The following is a 23,721-nucleotide window of genomic DNA, read 5'->3' on the forward strand; positions in this document are numbered from 1 at the left end:
AAATAAACAGTGCGATAAATGAAACGTGAGCACAACATGACGTCAGCCAAATTAAAATGTCAAATTCTTGTGGAACGGAACGTCCAATCGTCGTCGGGTTTGGATTTTTGCTGTAAAATATTCGATGACTTGTGCAAATTCAATGTTGATTTGTTGATGACGGAACAATAGTAATTACATAGTGCGAGCTAGTACTGCGCTGAGCGGCGTAATAATTCACAGCTGCGCTCATGTGGCCGTCAGTGATAAAAGACATTGGTTAACTGTGCGTTTGGATTAGTTTGTGATAAAAAGTTAAAAATCATTCCAAGATGATTCTGGACGACGAGTATGAACTGTTGGTGACTACCCCAGAGCGCATACAGGCCCTGGGGTTTAAGCCGCAGAAGGAGATCCTTACCAATCACGTCTTGCCATATTCTGCTGAGTTGGATGCAGAATCATGCAGTTTCCTGGAGCAGGTTAAGACGAATCTGGCAAAATCAGTGATGTTACGTGAGATGAAGCCAGCCTGTGGAGTGTGGTCCTCGAGGCTGATGAAGTATGTATTTTTTATTTTTATTTAATGTCTCAGGAGTGATAGATACCCTCAAAACTTTTATTAAATAGCCCTTTTAATAAACTCTTCAAAATGCTAGTTAAAATTCAGAAAGGATCCATAAAGCGAGGATGCAGGATCCAAAATTTGATAAAATAGATAATAATTTTACATTTTAAACAAAGCTGTAAGCAATCTAATAGGATAATAATTATCCTGACTCAAATAACAGAAAAACATTCTTATTTCATTTTGTACCTAAGTAAAACATTATTCCATGCTATGTATAATATAAACAACTTGCTTGTGTTTCTTTCAATATAAAATATGATATTGCTGCCATACTTTCCTAATACTTAATTTTTATTTTTGACTTGTTCCATGTTTTGTCAATAATGAAATGTTATAGTCTATCCAATATAGCTTGATTAGAATGACAGCTGCCATTAAAAGTAACGACATAACTTTGTAGTAGCGATCAATGAGAGATAAATATTGGCGGACAAGAAATAATTCACGTCTGACCTACAAACAATATTTTCGACGACAGTGCTTCCAATAAAAATGATAATTTCGTGTAAATGCAGCGTTAAATTACACCAATAAGTAGTAATTCGAAATTATAAAAATCAAGCTAAAGTAATAACGACGTCTCTACAAGGTTATCTCGAGTTACAAAAATGTTAGTGTTGGGACATATCGACAAATGTCATATTAAATTAGAACGAATTTTTTAACATATTTAACAATTTTTTTTCTAACTAATTTTTTAACATATTTAAGTCAAGTTATACGTTTTTCTAAATGTTCACTATTAAAAACCAAAAACATTTCTTTCTTAAATAATCAAACATCGGAAATCAATCACCGGTAATTTTTTGGGTATTCATAGCACCGTTGCTCTAGAAGAGATGCCCTCTAGCGAGAGGAAAAAACCACTGAAGAACACTGATGATAATGACTACGACTTAGGTTGTACACCCTTGACATGAATTTTAAATTTTACTGTCTTTCAATTTAAATCATAATTGTCATTTTTATGAATAAAGATATGAAGAAAAATTAGGTGTATTTTTTTATATTATTTTTTTCTGAAACTTATCGATACATCTATGTGAACCGTACGAAACATATCCCAGCACTAGTCACATTCGTTTGACAGCCGTCATTCTAATCAAGCTATATTGGATAGACTATAATGTAAACACTTCATGTAGAATTCTTATTAGAAATAACATCTACCTAATACTACTCAATTTAAAAATCAATTGCTCAGTAAAGACTTCAAATTAATTTAAGTAACAATAATGATAAAAAAAACTTCCAAATTTAAGAACAAAGAAAAAATAACATTACTAAGTATTTCTAAAAATATGTAACAGCTTTGTGTTTATTTATAACTTGATTGTCATTGTCCTCTTGTATCTTTTTATAGGCTGCTTATGAATAACTTTCATTCAAAATATATAATTAAATACGATGTTTCGGTCACCAAGCTTGATGTTGATGATTTCATCTTAACATTTTCCTTGAGTTGTCTTGAAATGATTAACTATCAGTTTCTGAGAGCCTCTAAAATGTATGAAGTCATCATCCTTATGAATGGAGTTAATGGGTGTTTCTCTGCTATTTGGAAAATCGTCCATACAAGACTGTCCTGAAGTAATTTTATTAAATGTTGAGAAATTTTGTTAACGAAATTCAGGGCAATAGTAATTTAAATATATATCTTAAAAAAGCCCACACATTTTCCCCTTAGTTTTTGAGTTATTGGCGATTTTTCGCAAAATTGCGACAGGGGACTGTTGCAACCACCCAGGGGAATGTATTATGGACAAAAACAATTAGTATTTTTCTTTGAGTAAACAAACTCTTTATTTTTCTTTGCCATTATAAAAATATGTAAGTTTTTGAAACAAAAAATATTATTATTAAAACAAATATTACTAATTTAAAATAATGACTTTTCTTAAGCCTAATAACAGTAGCATTAAACTTAACGAACAATTAAGTTTTAAGACTTAAATTGTATGACACTAAAGTCAGTCTTTATAATAATCAAAAATGCCTGCCTTTTAAAACAGAACCAAAAAAATACAAAAAGTAATAAACAAAAAACATTATTACTGCTAATTTTTGTTTTTTGACCCCGTTTCTGGTGAATGTAATATTGAAACGCTATTCTTGTTATTTCGTGTTGGGTCAGATGATCTTAAAGGCGCCTGATGTTCTTCTGCGAAATCTTCTGAATCAGATGTAGGTATTTTCCCTTCCGAAATTATTTGTTCATTATCATCATCATCATTTCAGCCATAGGACGTCCACTCCTGAACATAGGCCTCCCTCAAAGACTTCCATGTTGATCGATTCGTAGCGGCCTGCGTCCAGCGCCTTCCTACTACCTTTATAATGTCGTCGGTCCATCTTGTGTACCGTAAAACGCAGCGTGGGACGTCCACGCGGCCTCCACTACAGAACCTTGCTGCCGATGGGCCATCAGTTCTGCGTACTATGTGCCTTCCTATTGCCATTTCAGCTTGCTAATCCGTCGGGCTATGTCACCGACTTTAGTTCGTTTACGGATCTCCTCATTTCTGATTCGATCTCGTAAAGAAACACAAATTATTTGTTATAAATGTCTTCATGACTTTCTTTTTTGCACGAAACTTAGCACAGTGCTCCCTCCAAACCTTTTTTACAGCCTTATGCTCACGACAACTCATATCTTAAACTGATTTTATTTAAAGTTTTTCTTTTTTCTTCTTTTTTTCAATTTTTCTTTTAGGGTAATGTTTCAAGTCGATGATATCATTATTGCACAGCTATACGTTTTTGTTCTAGAAATTCTTCTCATGTTTCGCGTAGCTTCTTTTTCGGTGAAATTTTGAGATAATACCTACTAAAAAGACGTTATTAAAACCTAGGAAAACAGTAGTATGAACAGTCCCCTGTGGTATGAACAGTACCCTGTGCTATGAAATGACAGGGGAATGTTATTTTTACGTGAATACTTCATAAAACAATATCATTTAAAAACATTAAAATAAACGCAACTTATGTGGCTACATACTAAAAGATTAATTAATTTAAACAAATTGTCGTTATTAAAACTCTTAAAATAGTAAAAAAAAGGCTCACCAGGGGAATGTTTTCACTGACGGCCGAGACGCCTGGTTCACCAGATGACGCAGTAGTACCATTAAACAAAATATCGGCTGCCCACTAGCTACACAACTGAACAACCTTAACACCTATTGCGTTCCGTTTCGCGATCTAAGTGCTTTGCGCCAAAACTAAATATGACTTTAAACCGGTTTTAAAATTTTAACAGGGGAATGTTTTAATAATTTGAGGACAGCATTCTCAGAAGGATATTTTGATTAAAATTATATTGTAAACATTGTTTGTGATGTATTAAGATGCTAACTGTTATTGTTAATGTATTTGGATATTTTTTATTCAAATATCAACAGCAATATAATAAACATTTGTAACAATATGTGTAATTCTGGAAAAGGGACGTACCAGGGGACTGTGATTTGAGACGTTTGAGGTTATTTATTCGAATATTCCATGATTAAATTACTAAATATGCTATGTCATGCTAAGAATACCTAATTCTATGTCGGTATTGATACAAAAACCTGAGAAATTTTAAGGTTTACTACATAAATTTAGCTTGGGACAGCGATTTTCCATTTAGTGGAGAAATGCCCTAATATATTTTTTAATAACATAGATGTAATGTAATATTAATGTAATAGAAGAAGAATAACTATCTAATTAGAAAATATTTTGCCAATCCATAGTATTATAAATGTAAAACTGTCTGTCTGTTACATTTGACTTAAAAACCCACTGAATCATTTTAGATGAACTTTGGTCATAGAGACACGGGACACCCAGGATAGAACATGGGATAGTTTTTATGCAGATTTTTTAATGGGAAATGTAGGTGGAGGGTAGTATGTGGCAGGGAAATCCGTAAGAAATAGCTAGTATGTGTAATAAAGTATGATTCTTTATCAGTTCAGAGAGCAGGCATGCAATAAAATATTACTATCACTTTTACCTAATCACTATTGATAATGCATATGAATAATTTTAAGTAATTTTAACATTATCTTAAAAGTCTTAATTTGAATATGCAATACATCAAATATCTTTTCATCTGTCTTACTAGTAAAATAATTACTCAATGGGAGTAGTTTAACCTTTGGCAGCATATTCAACGTCTGAAATTTTCTGGCCATAGCCCAGAACTTCCTGAAAACTGCATAATACAGTACTTATTGTATTCTATGTGTGTAATATATTTGTCTACATATATTAGATGGTTTATTTCAACAATAGTATTAAGGAAATGCCTAATCCACATGCAGTAGATGTCTCTATATTTCCATTAGTATTAGTGCATAATACACAGTATAACATACAGACAAACAGATTTATTATATTTATTATAATGGTGCTTGTAAATGGGCAATGTTTTAATGCATTATGTGATTGCACTTTTGACATTTCATGCCTGGCCATCACAAATACATTTTAATACAGCATATAGCTGCGCGAACTATGGCTGGACCATGTGTTGTTATGTATCTCCAATAGTTACCAGAGTTAGATTTAGACCACTGTGTTACCAGAGTTAGATTTAGACCACTGTGTTACCATATATTGCACAAAAATATTGCCTGTTTATCCATTTTCTGTAGACATGTTGAAGAAATGAATTCTATGTTGCCAAATATTGTAAGTTTTCTAACATTTATTAAAATTAGTTATTAAACACAATCACAAAATCGTGGAGAAAGAAGCTATAATAGTTTAGGGGCTTTAATAATCTTCTGATATTTTATTACGTAATATTTGATTTATTTTTTACAGATACATAAGAATATATGGCTTAAAATTTGGAAAAGAGGACCACATAGCATTAATAAAACTGGCCTATGAGCTAGTTCTCATTCCTGACTTGGAGCCATGCAAGGTTCACAAATTCACAACACTGTTCCTTATGCTTACAAAGTAAGTACAGCTATTTATATCCTCATCTAATTTGAATTGGGAGTAGGCAATGATATTATAGAACTATAGATATGTTACGTTCATAGAAATTACGATTTTAATCCGTGCCGAGCTATTCCAAATTGCACACATTGACAAATGTAAGTGATAAGTGAAACAAAAGATACGAAATAGCACGCAAATGAAAGAGATAGCTATAGTTTTAACGATTCTGCACTAACTAATCTATGTCCGCAGCGCACGCATCCTTATCGCTCTAACGTCAAAACAAGATCGCTTTCTCTTTCTTAACTTGAACATGGCGCATGGCGTCTTGATTGTTTGCATAAATAATTGAAAATATAAATACTAAATAATTTTGCATAATCACATGTGGTAAGAGATCCCTTGTATTTTGTTTACTTTAGAGTCATAATTGGTACACTTTCGAAACACACACGATGGCATTTTTTATTTATTTTGGTAAGAACACAGGAACTTACGGTGTGGTACACGCGATTGCGCACGACGCAGGCCACACGAAGACTAAACACAAGACGTCCCAATTGGGACGTATTTGAGTATTCACAGCGCGAGCGCTTATAACATATCTGCTTTTGTTTTTATATAATATCATTGGGAGTAGGCATGTTGTGGTATAATAAATAAGGAAAATATAATTTTATTTTTGTTAGGTATGTTTGACCTTTCCATTTAGATGTGATTGTAAACACAATGTTATTTTCCAGAAAGAGGCATTTAATTTCACCGGAGGACTTGACTCTTCCCTGGCGACCTTTGTATGAAGTTGGAAAGAAGATATTTGATAAGAGCGCGACGCACATAGGACTCTTCCATTACCTCTCGTAAGTTTTCTGCCCATTCCAATCCAAGTAACAGTTTTCAGTTTTTAGGGAAGGCTGGGTACGGTTGTGACAACTCAAATGGTTGCCCGGTAGGTGAGGGGTCCAAAAGGAAAGATATGCTGGCGACAAGATAAGTACCTAAGGCTATATGGACTTGTCGCCCGCATACCCTGCCTCTTGTACCCCTCACCTACCGATCATTGTTCGATAACATTCGAGTTGTTACAACCATATCCAGTCTACCCTACTTATAACACAAGTTTGCTGCACTTACTCAATTTATAAATAAGACTTAGCCTGTATTGTTTTCTAGAACGTCATTTAGACTGATACTCTTGCACACAAATTTCCGGCCTGTTAATACATTGAACAGACATGCCATACGAAACATCAGTGTCTACTTACATTTTTTGATTAGGCACACAGCCAACAAACGAAATCTTAAAGCAATACAAAGCTACGCAGCTGTACTCACACTTGCATTACATTATACATGTAACTTTTAATCCATTTTCAAGAAGCAAAGTAAATAACTATTGTACAGCCACATTTATACATATTGGTCCCTTCTAATTGTCTAATAATAATTTGTCTCACCATATGTGTTCAGGCCAAAACGTTCTGGCAAGCAAGGAGGTGATATGCTCACTAAGATTCGCAAATTCCTGTCGGGGTACGGCCTTGATGACGCCCTAGCCTTGTTCGGCCTAGCGGAACGGGATGAAAACGAGCTACCCACGTAATGAACAAGTTTGAACATCTGGGATACGCTTGCATTGCACATTTGGTGGTAGTTGGGATGGGCTCATCTATCATTCATTCTACGTTCTTGTTGGTTGTTCTACATTTCGCGCGGTGCTCTGGTGGATCAACGCCCGGTTCGGGGATCGATTTTGGTGCAGATTAACGTCCTTGTAGAGTTAAAAATAATTTCTTTATTAATTGAAAATCTAAAGCAAATCTGGTAAAATATGTTGTACTCAAAATGCACCACAATTTAAACCCAAGATACGTATTTTTGAATCATTGAAGTAGTCTTTCGAGTGCGCGACATTTTAAGAGACCACAGGCCTCTTTATTCTTCAATTTTATCAGCACATGCCATCTAATATGAATATACCTTTAGAATTCTAATGGCCATAATGTGGGGTTAGATATCTTTGCAAAAGAATTTGTACAGAATGGTTCAAAAGTACGCCTCTAAAACAAAATACTATCTTAAAGCACTTATTTTAATATTTTTTTATTTCCAGATCATTAGAAGGGTCGTACATGTCAATGGTTAAGTGCGCGAGACCGTAAGTAACTTTTCTCTTGTCCTTGCCAGTTAAAATTAATTTCTATTCCATTAGATATTGCAACGAAAATGTTTTTTAGATACTTTGAGGTGACTGCGACCAAAGAAATCCTGGAAGAATTTCTACCTCAGATCAACCCTTGGGCTACTGACACAAACCTTATGTGCCAGTTAGTGGTATTCTTACCAGTGTCACTTCACCCGCGATATGCGGCTCAAGGCCACGAACTATGGTTTAACCAACTAATGGACCTTTGGGATACGTGCTACAACTCACAGTATGGAGTCTCCGTAAGTTTCATTGTTGACCCTTGCTGCATAAACTTTTAGGTTCAAAATATTATAGTGTCTCTTTCTTTCACAGGAGTTGACGATGCTCTTCGCAGGGCTGGCCAAACGGAACCCCGGTGCCGTAGATTGGACCCCCCACGTGCCCAAACTTTTCACAAGATTCCTTCACACTCTGAATCTCCCAGTGGGCTATAAAGATATGCAAATGAGCAGGAATCACACTCTTGGTTAGTTTATCTTAAATATTTGGGTGTTTTCATGTATAATATGTATGTATTTACAAAGAAAAAAGTATTTAAGTATGTTTATATCCGTTCCGTTTCCGTATCCGTCTAGTACCCATAGTACATGCTTTGCTTAGTTTGTGACTAAAGAGAGGTGTAGTGTAAAATGTCTAAGGATATTTATTTATTATTATTTTATTACATGTATTTACTTACTTTAATTTTCATTTTCCAATCAAACTTTTAGATATGAAACACGTTGCTTCGTGGATCGTATGGAGCATAAGCCCCGATGGAGTGCTTCTAAAACATCTACGCAGCTTTTTAGCTGGAGTCGAAAGCTACCTGCACAGCGCAAACGCTGGTCGCTGGTCCTTCAAGCTGAGAGACTTCCTCAGGAAACTTGCTAGAGAATTCTTAAACAGGTAATAAAATACACCTTTTTGGTAAGTGATCACTTGCAGAAATAAGCAATAAATATAATTTCCGTTTACTGCAAATGTTTTTAGAGTGAGAAGAGAGCGTGAAAAAAGGTTCAAGGAGAGTTGGGAAAACCAAACACCAGAATCGAACAGACTCAGAGACGAAGACATCACGGAATTCGTAAACATCGTCCTCGAGCCCACATTGCAAGCGGTATACAGCCGCAGCGGCGCGCTGGATATATCGATCGCGTTGCAGAATTTGGCCACGCTCCGGCCTGCAATCGTCGTTCCACCCTTACTGGAAAGACTCAGGACATCGCTGACTTCTCTAACGGAGCCGCACCGAGTGACTGCCGCCATGTCTGCAGTGGCTGCCGTGGCTAGACCTATGCTGCGGGGAGCGGACGCCGACTTCCCTGAGGGCCCGACGCACGTCGTGCCCTTCCTCATGGCCGTCCTCCCGGGCTTAGATCCAAACGACATCAAGAAGACAATGGTGACACTACACTTCATACTGATATTCAGTTGGATGGTCCCCTTCATCGACTGCAGCTCGGCTCACGAACACTGGCCCGATCTGACCGAAGAAGAACGATTGACGTGCGAGTCGACCGCTCAATTCGAAGACTTTGTCCTGGTCTTCCTGGATAGACTGTTCATTATTATTGAGTCCAGCACGATGGAACACGTGCGCCTCGATACCAAAGAATCCGACGCGATTCGGAGCAAAACGGACGCCGTGGTCGAAACGGCCATCTCGTCCGCCGCTACGGCTGTGCTGATGCAGTGTTCGCCGAAAATATTCAAAGAGGCTCTGAGGAAGTTCAGGGCCTTTGCGACAGATTCCACGTTCGAAACGAACGTGTCCGGTAGCATGGTGGGCTTCCTATTGCGCGTGTTCGCTCGTATCGATGCCGAAACAACTCTCGCCGCATTCTTGCCTAAACTATGTGAAGATCTGAAGGAAATTTTGTCTTCCGATGAAACCTTGAAGGAAATGAATCCTCCTCGCGACCTCGTATACAGACTCGTGCTGCTGATGCACGTCGTTGAATGCGAGGGGACCGTGTTGATTAAGTATATTCCTGAAATCTTGCCCATATTGGACAGGGCGTTGAAGCTTCATTCGAGTTACGCGTTGACGCGTGCAAGCGAAGTTTTGAGTCACATATTTACGTCTATGTCGTACGTTGATTTGAAGGAGTGGCGCAGTTCTCCCAATGACTATGGGAAGGCGCCTGAGACGTGGCTGCCTGTTAGGGAGTGGGGTCGCGGCTGCTTGCTCAAGAACGCAAACTTCAAGTGGCACGTGCCTTGTGAGGCGGAAGCTGAGTGTGCCCAGATGCTGATTGACAGGTATCTGAAGCCCGAGATAGCGCGGATCAGGCAATGGCTCAGTGGAGAGAAAGACATGTGTCGTGAACGCAAACTGAGGAGTTTTTGCATCATGAATGCGGTGTTATCCTCTGGCAATTTCTTGCCACCGCCTGATGAACAGCCTGTTGACCTGTAAGTATTACAATCATTAAAAAAATAATTTAGAATCTATTTAAAGTAGACTACCTACATCTCTTTATGTTTTTTTAGTGTGGAGTCAAAGGTTCCTGCTACCAGCATTCCATTCGCCAACGGCGTGAAATATAAAATTACGCTTGACGGAGAAAATATTAGAGTAGCCATGACAAAACTCTTATTGGAGGTGCAAGCGCGAATGCTTGCAGACAAATCGGATGACACGCGCGGCTTTGAAATGCTTATACAAGTGAGTATGTTTTAATTGTAAAACTAGCGTTAGAGACTTTTAGCTAGGTCAATAATTTTTGTCTCTATGCGATTGGAATATTTAGTCAGCAATAATACTTCATTTGAATTAAAAACACTTACCCCCTTACTAATAAAAAGTTACACAGTTGTTGAACACTGTTTTAAAATGACATTTCCATACTAAACGTCACTTTAAAACACTGTCAGGGTGTCCACATTCTGGAAAGTCAGGGAAAGTCAGGGAAAAGTCAGGGAAGCTCATAGCAGTCAGGGAAAGTCATTGAAATAGAGGGGTCACCTGGAGAGTCAGGGAAACATTGAGATTTTGTCTACCAAAACACTGTTTGTCTCCCGAAATTTCCCAGTGATTGTAAAATGAGGGATTTAATTAATTTATGCTCTAGAAAGACCTTTGATCTTGACTATCGAAGCATTTTTTTTTCAGGTTTGGAGTGATCTACATTATGACTTTGCTTTTAGTCATAATTATATTACTCCTTTTTAGTTTTTTATCTAATGAAGTGGATTGATCTAAATTATGACACAATTTTGTTCATAATTAGATTACTTTCATATAGTTTTTTTTTCAGGATTAGAGTGATAGATCACTCTGTTATGATTTTTTTTTGTCATAACTAGATTACTCCTTTATGTTTTAATAGTTGTACTTTTTTGTTTCAGTAAAATGATATATTTTCTATTGTCGATGTGAAAGTGCAACTTATAACTTATGTTTATTTATATTTTTTTTATAATTATTTATTGATTTGATTATTGAGTGCAGACTAGTGAGCAGTTCACTGTGAGTGCTATTAATACAGGGTGGAAACGATAAATGATCTCATTCGATTATTTCTAAACTACACAAGATATCGAAAAACTGCTTACTGATCTTGAAAGTGCTTCACGAGCTCTTTCAAACGATATCAGTAATAGGTTACAGAATTAACTGGATCTATCTGAAAAGTCAATGTGTCCCCAAATTTAAGGATAAGCCGGCGCCGCAGGATGGACATAGTCATGACTACTTGTCTATCTCAATTATTTTTTAAGTTACACAATAAATTACGAAATTCTTCGAATATTGACTTTATTTTACATTACCACGACCACCGTTTTTCAAATATTTCTGTTTTTTTGTTTGTATCGGCAACTTAAGTAGCGTTGCTGTCCACCCCAACTCTTAAAACCCCCAGAATCCTTGCAGTTTTTACACAAAAGTTAATCAAAATATTTTATATCCTTAAAATTTTGAACGATTTTTACTTTCACTCCACTTTTACTCATCGTTTTGTAAAAAAAAAGTATGAACACTACTGTGGCAAGTTTTTTATAAAGTTGACGCAACTATCCAAGATTCCAGAAGGTTTTAAGAGTTGCGGTGAACAGCAGCACTACTTAAGTTGCCGATATAAACAGAAAACCAGGAATAATTGAAAAATTGTGGTCGTGGTAATGTAAAATATCATAAGGGGTGTCAATTTTCGTTGGATTTCATAATTTATTGTGTAAGTTAAAAAATAATTGAGATAGATTTTTTTCCTTATTTTTCCTAAAGTAATCATGACTATGTCCATCCTGTGGCGTCGGCTTATCCTTGAATTTTGGGACACGTTGTATACATAGTTGGTCAGGGAATTTTGAGAAAATTGTCAGGGAAAGTCAGGGAAAAGTCAGGGAATTTTTTCGAACATTTGCAGTGGACACCCTGACTGTTCAACGAGCGTGTAAGTTTTATTAGTAAGGGGGTTAGAGTGCGCGTGAGGAAGCACGCTTGCCTCACCACTACTAGTTTTCATACAATTTCTAGAAGTGCATTGCACTTCGCGTTTTAGACGGTAGTGACGCTGCGACTGTGTTAATGTTTCACAATAATCTAAAATATACATAGAAAGCTTTATCCAATTGATTAGAGATAATAACATTGTGTCCGCTCTTTACAAAAATTGTAAATGTAATTTGATTCTTCCAGGTGTGGGAACGCGTGGTCGTTATAAAGGGCCTCCGTCACGGGCCCGGGCTAGAAGCGCGGATGCGTTCATACGGCGCTTTAGAGCGAGCGCTCGACGGGCGCGGAGGGGTGGCGGGAGACGTACAGGGGGCGGCCAGACTACGTATGCTACTGGCAGACGCAGCCAGGCTGCAAGACGAGTCCAGGGTGGACCTCGTCTGCGATGCAGGGATTACACCGTCGGCGCTCCAAGCACTATACGCGCTGTATGAGCTGTCCATCAACACTTATAGCTCGGTAAGTCATATCAGAGCCAGACTCCGCATGCTACTGGCAGACGCAGCCAGGCTGCAAGACGAGTCCAGGGTGGACCTAGTCTGCGATGCAGGGATCACACCGTCAGCGCTTCAAGCACTATATGCGCTGTATGAGCTGTCCATCAACACTTATAGCTCGGTAAGGCATCTTTAGCTGAGACATGCCGCAGGGGCGGCGCGCCTGCGTATGCTACTGGCAGACGCAGCCAGGCTGCAAGACGAGTCCAGGGTGGACCTCGTCTGCGATGCAGGGATCACACCGTCAGCGCTTCAAGCACTATATGCGCTGTATGAGCTGTCCATCAACACTTACAGCTCGGTAAGTCATCTTTATCTGATACATAGGCGCGCATGCTACTGGCAGACGCAGCCAGGCTGCAAGACGAGTCCAGGGTGGACCTCGTCTGCGATGCAGGGATCACACCGTCAGCGCTTCAAGCACTATATGCGCTGTATGAGCTGTCCATCAACACTTATAGCTCGGTAAGTCATCTTTACCTGATACATAGGCGCGCATGCTACTGGCAGACGCAGCCAGGCTGCAAGACGAGTCCAGGGTGGACCTCGTCTGCGATGCAGGGATCACACCGTCAGCGCTTCAAGCACTATATGCGCTGTATGAGCTGTCCATCAACACTTATAGCTCGGTAAGTCATCTTTACCTGATACATAGGCGCGCATGCTACTGGCAGACGCGGCCAGGCTGCAAGACGAGTCCAGGGTGGACCTAGTCTGCGATGCAGGGATCACACCGTCGGCGCTCCAAGCACTATACGCGCTGTATGAGCTGTCTATCAACACTTATAGCTCGGTAAGTCATCGCGAAGGTGAAGTCTTTAGAGGACGTGCAAGGGTGGCCAGACTACGCATACGACAGAAGCGGTCAATCTATGGGACGAGTCAAGGACACGACGAAGGAAGACAGTTGTCGCAAGTATATTGCTGTCGCGCTCGCACACTCACTGCGGCTGCCCGTCGCACAGTCGCGAAAGCAATATTTTTGCGCGAGCGCGTGCGATAAGAATGGGTAGCTTGGGGTCATTGGACGAAATCTATCTGCTCGACGACCGGACAGAAAGAATGATAATACAACCATATACCAATATAATCTAGATCGACCATGTTTGTAATACAAAAATTACCTCTTCAGCAATGATGATGATTTATTTTTCATAGTGATGAAATAACAATAACAGACTTATTTTCATGCAGGTCCGTATACTAGCACAAATCCGTCTCTACTGGATGCTGAGCCACTACCCATACTCCTACCGGGCCCTGATTCCCAAGATGGCGGAGTTACTCGCTACGGGCGGGGAGGGGGAGGAATGGCACAACAAGCACAAGGGCGCCCTTTACATCATGCTGGGGCCCCGGGCCGGGCCCCTTATTGCTAAGCAAGACTGGGAGGTCGTCAAGACACTATGGCCTGCCATATTGAGAGCTCCGTTGAGCGAGAAACCCAGTATTTTGAGGTGAGTTGCAAGTTCATTACCTTCAAGCGCTAGCAATATAGGTGGAGTTACTCGCTACGGGCGGGGAGGGGGAGGAATGGCACAACAAGCACAAGGGCGCCCTCTACATCATGCTGGGACCAAGAGCCGGGCCCCTCATTGCTAAGCAAGACTGGGAGGTCGTCAAGACACTATGGCCTGCTATTTTGAGAGCACCGTTGAGCGAGAAACCCAGTATTTTGAGGTTAGTTGCAAGTTCATTACCTTCAAGCGCTAGCAATATAGGTGGAGTTACTCGCTACGGGCGGGGAGGGGGAGGAATGGCACAACAAGCACAAGGGCGCCCTCTACATAATGCTGGGGCCCCGGGCCGGGCCCCTCATTGCTAAGCAAGACTGGGAGGTGGTCAAGACACTATGGCCTGCTATTTTGAGAGCACCATTGAGCGAGATACCCAGTATTTTGAGGTTAGTTGCAAGTTCATTGTTGTCTTCAAGCACAAGCACGTATCTATGACGTAAGAGCTATAAAACGTCTTACGGACTGCGGCAGCTTGCGGGATAAAAAGTGTTTCTCCCGAAGATCTCGGACTTCTGTGAGTTGTAAAACCGCTGTTATAACTATAGCTTGTCCAAAAAGCTACAATAAATGTTTAAATAGTTACAATAAAAAGTTTCTTTACGTAAAACTATTTGGCTTGGTTTTTGATAAACATACCCTATTGTAAAACATACCTTTATCGTCCTGTGACAGACAAATCGTATAACGAAACAGTTAGTTTATAACTTAGGAATATTGAAAACTAGCGGCCCGCCCCGGCTTCGCGCGGCAATGGAATTTCCCGACTTTTCTTTTCTATAATATGCATGTTTTATACTTATAATCCTCTTGAGTTACTCTATCTATTTAATAAAAACGCATCAAAATCATTCATAGGGACAGAAAGCGGAAAACGACTTTGTTTTATACTATGTAGTGATAAATAAAGTATGTATTACTTTTTGCAGGCTGGAGCAAGCGTTCAGCGATTCAATCCACCGCCACTTCCCAACCGTGAACACTCGGCTAACAATCTCGGAGGGAGCGTTGGACGCCGCTGCCTACTTTGTGAAGGAGCTCATGAAGACTGACGCTGTCTTCGCTGAGCAGCTGAGCACGGCTGTCGAGAGGGAGCTGGCCGCTTCGGACAAGACGGAGGCCACGTATAAGGCCTTGGTTGATGAATTAGTGAACGTCGCTGAGACTCCTAATATGTGAGTATTGCAGATCTTCTATGTAATGTATGTCTATTTATTTATTTTATTTATTTATTGAGATCTTAGGGCGTAGTGTGACTTTAGGTGACACGCATTCGATGTCGAATGCGTAAAAAAGTGACATTAAATGTACGACGGATTGTACGGCGCCCCTAGCTGAAACTTTCAAGAAGTAAAGGCTTCATATATTTTTTAACGCGCTCGCTAGTGACGACGTTTGATGTAAACTCACACTAAGCCCTCTTATTACCATGGAATGATAGCCTTTAATTCCCTAAAATCCTTTTATCCACTATTAATTTCAAATGTCTTTAAACACTGACATTGGCGAAAGCAATGTTGTTCATTTCCCAAAACTCTGAATAAAATGGTTTGCTCTATCTTTGGCTACATGTAATTATATCACACATCATAAAAAAGAAAAAATCTTTAGAATACTTTATGGCAATTTGCCTACAACTTTATCTGTCAAAAACACGCTGAATAATAAAATTAGTTACAGAGTAATATTTTTAATTTGCATTTTTTTTTCTCTCCAGCCAATGGCGTCGCTTAGAACTGGCAATGCAAATGCTTACCTTCTGTCCCTCCGTACAAACGCCGTACACTCCTCGCGCCGTCAAGCTGATCGTCAAGTCGCTGCTACACGACGACATAGCGGTGCGACGCAGCGCACAGAAACTGACGCACTACGTGCTGAAACAACGGAAGCGCCCGTTGAAGAAGCTGTACGTTGACCCGTACGAGGTGGCTGGCGTTCCGAAGCCGGATAAACACGTGCCAGGTGACTATTTTATATTTTTTGTAGGCATTTTACAAGATTCTTATAACATCTCAGAAAAGTTGATCTGATTTAAGTGTAAAAAAATATTCACCCGCTGTTATATCCAGAACTGTTATATTCTGTGAGATTGACCGAAATGCATAAAATGCATGATTATGAGAAAAAATGCATTCCCGAGGTTTTCACTCTAATGAAAATGTTGCGAAAATAGGCATTTTGGCCGGTATCTGTAAATTATACCAAGAAATCTTATAAAGATAGATCAAAATAATGATTTTAGAACGACTGCTACATAGATTGAAACTTGGTCGGGTCGCTTAAACTAAATAATTTACATTTCATCCAAATGACTCTTTCATTTCATCTCTTGGTCTCTCTCTCTCTCTCTCTCTCTCTCTCTCTCTCTCTCTCGCTATCCCTTACATGAGTTTTACATTTGTTATGTTATGGAAAATTATTTTGTAAATATCAGGATATAGAAAAGATATAGAGTGGGCGATCTGGTCGGAGGACAGGCAACCGACGACTGACGAGGAATGGGACAAGCCGTGGTTAAGGTCTACGGGGTACGGCTTCTACGCTTGGCCCAAAACGCTGGAGGTATGGTCATTAGAATATTTACTTCCGAATTTACTAATAGTCATATCAGGGCCGTCTTTAACCTACTAGGGGCCCTGGGCATTTAAGGATTAAGGGGCCCTTATTGGGTTGCCAGGTCCTAAAACACAAAACATCGGTTGCCCAACATCCTGATGCGTGCGCTTGATATTATTCTGTAGCTCGACTTTCGCCTGGCGTGCAACCAAATAAAAAAACATGGCAACCCTAGGCCCTTATCATCTGGAAAAGGGTCTTATTAGCAGATGGGGGCCCCCTCGGTCGCGGGGCCCTGCGCACGTGCCCAAAGTGCCCAGTGGGACAGAGGGGCCTGAGTCATATGCCTATCATTTGTAACAAAATCTATCAGACAATCTAGTTTTGACAGCTCGGGACTATTCCTACTGTTTACGTCATTCAGTTTTATAAATTTACACAATGTGATTAATCTTGATAGTGCTTTTATTTCGCCTACTCCGCAAGATATTTTTTGGGACTTGAATATCCACCTCTCGGTTCCACCGCTGCAACTCCTGTGTAGCCAGCATCTACAGCTTGACCGCCAATAAAAACCCAACCAGTGATGCTCAAAAAAGTATTTGAATTGACTGAAGAGTAGTGTGGTGTCGAAGTCAGCTGTAACTACGTATTGAAGATTATAAACTGTTAACTTTTTACCCATCAATCCTGCAGGTAGTGGCTCCCGCGAAAGACCAAGTATTCTCGTTCGATCTCACCCCTGAGGAGATGGAAGAGGGTGAGCGGTATTTGTACGAGTTTTTCTCGGACGACGCGAATATCGACCGCCTCGTGGCGTTCCTCACGATTGAAGAAAAGAAGGGACGGGACAAGTTTAGCGGCATACGGTTCTCTATGTTCAGAGTAAGTTTCTTTTTTTTCTATCGCACTTATAATAAAGTCAAAAACATATAAAATGATAAGAAAATAAACATACACCTAAATAACATACCGTTCATTTGCCTTTGCATAAATAATTTGTTTCTACTTGGAAAAGCTAAAAACAAAGCAATAAAATTAATAATTGAGTGAATTTTAATCCATTTAAATTTTAATTTGAGCTATCCACGTAATATTTGTCAATTTTCATTAATTCACATAAAAAATACAAACTTATTTGAATCTTTTGCTGCACCTTGTATATCACTCAAAAATCCTCGACATGCATATCGATTTAAAAATTTCTTTGTTTGTCTTAGAGCAAAGTAAAATATATTAAAGTCACAAAATTAAGTTCTTTTTGGAATTATCGTACACGAGTAAAGCTTCAACCACAGAACGTGATCATGCGATTGATAGGTCGTGCGGACTGTCATGGGTCGCGCGACCTGTCTGGCCTATGATCGCGCCGGCGATGGCGATCTGCATGAGTTGGTGTAGTTAAAGCTTAACACATGAGCCGTCATAATACTTATTCACAGATGATGTTCGCGCAATTCGGCTGGGAAATCACCAAGAAGTACGTGACGCACGCGCTTCGATGCGCGGCCGACACGCAGGAGGCGCCGCAGCGCTTCGCGGCCGAGGTCGCGGCGGCCGCGCTGCGGGCCCCGCGCTACTGGGCTCGCGAGAGCGCGCAGGCTCTGAACCAGGCGGTCGTCGAGATTATTACCACTGGTGAGTAGAAAAAAATAATAATTTGGCCTGCCTTACTTAGGGCAACGTTGAGCGAGAAACCCAGTATTTTGAGGTAAGTTGCAATTTCATTATTAGGGACTGCGGTGAGTGACATTACATCATGACAGGTTACTCTTCGTTAGCATCCCCCCAGGGTAGGCGCAAAGACTTTTAAAAGGGGGCGCGGGCCATCTGTGTACTTAAGTATAAAAACCTGCGACCGCTAAGAGAATGCATTAAAGACTGCTCGATACGACCAATAAATAATCTTGACTGGAGGAGGGGGGGCGCGGAATTTTTTGTATGGTCGAAAGGGGGCGTGTCTCAAATAAGTTAGGGAACATCTGCTAGCACATTTGACGCCTGAGCGAGCGTCAAAAAAGTGACATTAGGTATGGACTACGTTAAGTGATATGACACATTGACAGTGGCTACACTTCTTTAGCAAATGCACTCTGTAAAGGTTGCTACATACATAAACGAGCCGCCATCAAAACGTCCTGTACATGAATATTCGGGAACAAGCGCTGCCAATCCGCTTGTATGTAACGGCCATAATAAAGAGGCGCGTGCGATCCGTTGCGCGGCCGACACGCAGGAGGCGCCGCAGCGCTTCGCGGCCGAGGTGGCGGCGGCCGCGCTGCGGGCCCCGCGCTACTGGGCTCGCGAGAGCGCGCAGGCTCTGAACCAGGCGGTCGTGGAGATTATTACTACTGGTGAGTAGAAAAAAATTATAATCTGGCCTGCCTTACTCAGGGCACTGTTAAGCGAGAAACCCAGTATTTTGAGGTAAGTTGCAATTTCATTATTACCTTCAAGCGCTAGCACATTTGACGCCTGAGCGAGCGTCAAAAAAGCGACATTAGGTAGACGTTCAAAAAGCGACTACGTTGAGTGACATGACAGCATGACAGGGGTCACTCTACTTTAGCATAATATGCACTCTGTAAGGGTCGTTACATACATAGACGGGCCTGCATTAATCACATGCACAGCTGGGTGTCTAAAGTCTAATAAACTCGTATGTACACACGGCCACAGTGTTAACTATCCATTTCCGTTTTTGCTCTCGCTCACATCAAATGACGATTCTTTGCGATAGAACAAGACGACATGACCGGCAATGGGCAGTTAACACTGTTGCCGATAGTACATGATTGTTCTGGAACAAGCACTGCCAATCCGCTTGTATGTAACGGCCATAAAAAGAGACGCGTGCGCTCCGTTGCGCGGCCGACACGCAGGAGGCGCCGCAGCGCTTCGCGGCCGAGGTGGCGGCGGCCGCGCTGCGGGCCCCGCGCTACTGGGCTCGCGAGAGCGCGCAGGCTCTGAACCAGGCCGTCGTTGAGATTATTACCACTGGTGAGTAGAAAAAAATAATAATTTGGCCTGCCTTACTTAGGGCAACGTTGAGCGAGAAACCCAGTATTTTGAGGTAAGTTGCAATTTCATTATTACCTTCAAGCTCTAGCATTGGTTCCCTAAGTGGGGGGCGCGGCCCCCAAGGGAGATGCAAAGACCTTTTACTTAAGTATGAAAACCTGCGACCGCTGAGAGAATGTATTCCAGACTGCTCGATACGACCAATAAATAATCTTGATTGGAGGAATTTTTTGTATGGTTGAAACGGGGAGCGTCTCAAATAAGTTAGGGAACCTCTGCTAGCACATTTGACGCCTGAGCGAGCGTCAAAAAAGTGACATTAGGTACGGACCACGTTGAGTGATATGACACCATGACAGTTCTTTAATAAATGCACTCTGTGAAGGTTGCTACATTCATAAACGGGCTGGCCTAATCGGCACAACCGGGCGTCAAAATGTACTGTACATGAATGTTCGGGAACAAGCACTGCCAATCCGCTTGTATGTAACGGCCATAAAAAGAGACGCGTGCGATCTGTTGCGCGGCCGACACGCAGGAGGCGCCGCAGCGCTTCGCGGCCGAGGTGGCGGCGGCCGCGCTGCGGGCCCCGCGCTACTGGGCTCGCGAGAGCGCGCAGGCTCTGAACCAGGCGGTCGTTGAGATTATTACCACTGGTGAGTAGAAAAAAAGTGTTTTAATTTAGTCGCATGTAATCTGGGCTGCCTTACTCAGGGCAACGTTGAGCAAGAAACTCAGTATTTTGAGGTAAGTTGCACTTTCATTATTACCTTCAAGCGCTAGCATTGGTTCCCTAAGTGGGGGGCGCGCCCCCTTAGGGAGACGCAAAGACCTTTAAAGGGGGGGCGCGGGCAATCTGTGTACTTAAGTATAAAAACCTGCGACCGTTGAGCACATTTGACGCCTGAGCGAGCGTCAAAAAAGCGACATTAGGTACGGACTACGGCGAGTGACATGACACCATGACAGTGGTTACACTTCTTTAGCAAATGCACTCTGTAAAGGTTGCTAATGTTGCTACATACATAAACGAGCCGGCATTATTCGGCACAGCCGGGCGTCAAAATGTACTGTACATGAATGTTCGGGAACAAGCACTGCCAATCCGCTTGTGTGTGTAACGACCGTATTAAAGAGGCGCGTGCGATCCGTTGCGCGGCCGACACGCAGGAGGCGCCGCAGCGCTTCGCGGCCGAGGTGGCGGCGGCCGCGCTGCGGGCCCCGCGCTACTGGGCTCGCGAGAGCGCGCAGGCTCTGAACCAGGCGGTCGTTGAGATTATTACCACTGGTGAGTAGAAAATAAAGTGTTAAATCGGTCGTATTTAATTTGGCCTGCCTTAATCAGAGCAACGTTGAGCGAGAAACCCAGTATTTTGAGGTAAGTTGCAATTTCATTGTTACGGACTGCGTTGAGTGACATTACACCATGACAGGTTACTTTTCGTTAGCATCCCCCCAGGGTAGGCGCAATTCGCAAAGACTTTTAAAGGGGGGCGCGAGCCATCTGTGAACTTAGGTATAAAAAACCTGCGACCGCTAAGAGAATGCATTAAAGACTGCTCGATACGACCAATAAATAATCTTGACTGGAGGAGGGAGGGCGCGGAATTTTTGTATGGTCAAAATGGGGCGCGTCTCAAGTAAGTTAGGGAACCTCTTCTAGCACATTTGACGCCTGAGCGAGCGTCAAAAAAGCGACATTAGGTACGGACTACGTCGAGTGAAATGACACCAAGAATGGTTACACTTCTTTAGCAAATGCACTCTGTAAAGGTTGCTACATACATAAACGAGCCGCGCCATCAAAATGTACTGTACATGAATGTTCGGGAACAAGCACTGCCTATCCGCTTGTATGTAACGGCCATAATAAAGAGGCGCGTGCGCTCCGTTGCGCGGCCGACACGCAGGAGGCGCCGCAGCGCTTCGCGGCCGAGGTCGCGGCGGCCGCGCTGCGGGCCCCGCGCTACTGGGCTCGCGAGAGCGCGCAGGCTCTGAACCAGGCGGTCGTTGAGATTATTACCACTGGTGAGTAGAAAAAAATAATAATTTGGCCTGCCTTAGGGCAACGTTGAGCGAGAAACCCAGTATTTTGAGGTAAGTTGCAATTTCATTATTACCTTCAAGCTCTAGCATTGGTTCCCTAAGTGGGGGGCGCGCCCCCTTAGGGAGACGCAAAGACCTTTAAAGGGGGGGCGCGGGCCATCTGTGTACTTAAGGCCGGGTAGCAGAGAAAATGGCGAAAATGAGGTTTTCATTTTTCATTTTTGAGGTACTAAACAGTAAAATTAAAGGCTAAGATTTTTATTGGGCATAGTTGAGGATATTTTCTAGGGCTATTAACGGATGGAAACACGATTTGATGAAGTTGACTCGATAGAATATATTCCCAAAGTTACCTCTATTCGTTTTCTATTTATGGTTTTATTTTTAAAATAAGCGATTTGAGATTCTAAATCTTTTACTAAACTAAAGTTCAGAAATAACTTGAGGGCTTTTAACGGATGAAATTTTTATATTGCGTCTTATTTAGTTACTATGTTAAAAAATGTGGAAAAAATCGTCCATGACGGCTTGGACAATCTCAATCAGTCGCGCGGTGGCGCTTACGGAGGACGGACGCGTGTCAGTTTTTTGGCCGTGACAGTTCGCGATTTGTCAATATTTTTGACAATGATGACTTTGATGAGTCACAGTATAATAATATCAGTGTTACTGGAGAAAGCTTAAATTTTTGATAATTAAGAATTATCAATTTTGTCTACCTATTGAAATTTAAATCGTTCGCATCCTTTTAAACGAAGACTCTACTCATGATACATAGTACATTCCTCAAATATGAGACAAAACCAATGAGTTAAAATTACATTTTAATAGTACCTACATACAATCGTCTTACACTCTTTAGAAGAGCACACTGACACAAATAAATAATAAAAAATACTGTCTAAGGTCTGTAGCTAAAGGTCTAAGCTGTAAGATAGAAGAATCTTCTAGCCAAAAAGATGGCAGATGCAGCAGATGTTAACGGATTTAAAACTGGTGTTCATATGACTCCTTGTAGACTTGAGTCTCTAGAGCGTCCCTTCCTCCACCATGCGTAAGAATGTTTCAAAAATACTGTCTAAGGTCTGTAGCTAAAGGTCTAAGCTGCAAGATGGAAGAATCTTCTACCCAAAAAGATGGCAGATGCAGCAGATGTCAACGGATTTAAAACTGGAGTTCATATGACTCCTTGTAGACTTGAGTGTCTAGAGCGTCCCTTCCTCCACCATGCGTAAGAATTTTCAAAAAAATACTGTCTAAGGTCTGTTGCTAAAGGTCTACGCTGCAAGATGGAAGAATCTTCTACCCAAAAAGATGGCAGATGCAGCAGATGTCAACGGATTTAAAACTGGAGTTCATGTGTATCCTTGTAGTTTTGAGTCTCTAGAGCAGTGGTTCTTAACCTTTAAGTCATGAGGGACCATTTTACCAAACTTCTGTCTTGTCAGGGACCACCTCATAATCGGTCAAAACCAGTTTGACTGCAAAAATCAGTTAAAAGTGGTTTTGACCAAGGTGTGCAAGAGCACATCGTGGACCACTTGGAATGCCTCCAGGGACCACCAGTGGTCCGCGGACCACCGGTTAAGAACCACTGCTAGAGCGTCCCTTCCTCCACCATGCGTAAGAATGTTTCAAAAATACTGTCTAAGGTCTGTAGCTAAAGGTCTAAGCTGCAAGATAAAAGAATCTTCTAGCCAATAACTTTAAAACTATAATTTGAACGAATTTTGCTATTAGTGGACAAATTTCTGCTCACGATGGACTAATTATCTGCTATACTCTCGACTCTCTAAAGCACAACATTTATAAAAATTTTGCTGCGGTAATGCACTCCAGGTAACAGTGTGTGATGCTCATTGCTCATAGTGATTTTCGATACAGAG

General features: G+C 41.3%; 1 protein-coding gene across 1 annotated transcript in view; it reads left to right on the forward strand.

The window, feature by feature from the left end:
* Positions 1–70: 70 nt before the first annotated feature.
* The window catches only part of LOC135080812 (proteasome activator complex subunit 4-like), a 38,300-nt gene continuing 14,649 nt past the window's right edge, over positions 71–23,721 (forward strand). The window contains exons 1-17 of the mRNA XM_063975535.1: positions 71–541; positions 5,426–5,566; positions 6,295–6,411; positions 7,022–7,150; positions 7,665–7,709; positions 7,789–7,999; positions 8,073–8,226; positions 8,471–8,648; positions 8,733–10,157; positions 10,236–10,410; positions 12,385–12,660; positions 13,893–14,155; positions 15,142–15,387; positions 15,930–16,174; positions 16,647–16,774; positions 17,465–17,653; positions 18,211–18,406. Coding sequence (XP_063831605.1) covers positions 312–541; positions 5,426–5,566; positions 6,295–6,411; positions 7,022–7,150; positions 7,665–7,709; positions 7,789–7,999; positions 8,073–8,226; positions 8,471–8,648; positions 8,733–10,157; positions 10,236–10,410; positions 12,385–12,660; positions 13,893–14,155; positions 15,142–15,387; positions 15,930–16,174; positions 16,647–16,774; positions 17,465–17,653; positions 18,211–18,406 — 4,348 coding nt within the window. The 5' untranslated portion in view covers positions 71–311. The remainder of the gene's footprint in view (positions 542–5,425; positions 5,567–6,294; positions 6,412–7,021; positions 7,151–7,664; positions 7,710–7,788; positions 8,000–8,072; positions 8,227–8,470; positions 8,649–8,732; positions 10,158–10,235; positions 10,411–12,384; positions 12,661–13,892; positions 14,156–15,141; positions 15,388–15,929; positions 16,175–16,646; positions 16,775–17,464; positions 17,654–18,210; positions 18,407–23,721) is intronic.

Source organism: Ostrinia nubilalis, chromosome 18, assembly GCF_963855985.1.
Source record: "Ostrinia nubilalis chromosome 18, ilOstNubi1.1, whole genome shotgun sequence".
Lineage (NCBI taxonomy): Eukaryota > Metazoa > Arthropoda > Insecta > Lepidoptera > Crambidae > Ostrinia > Ostrinia nubilalis.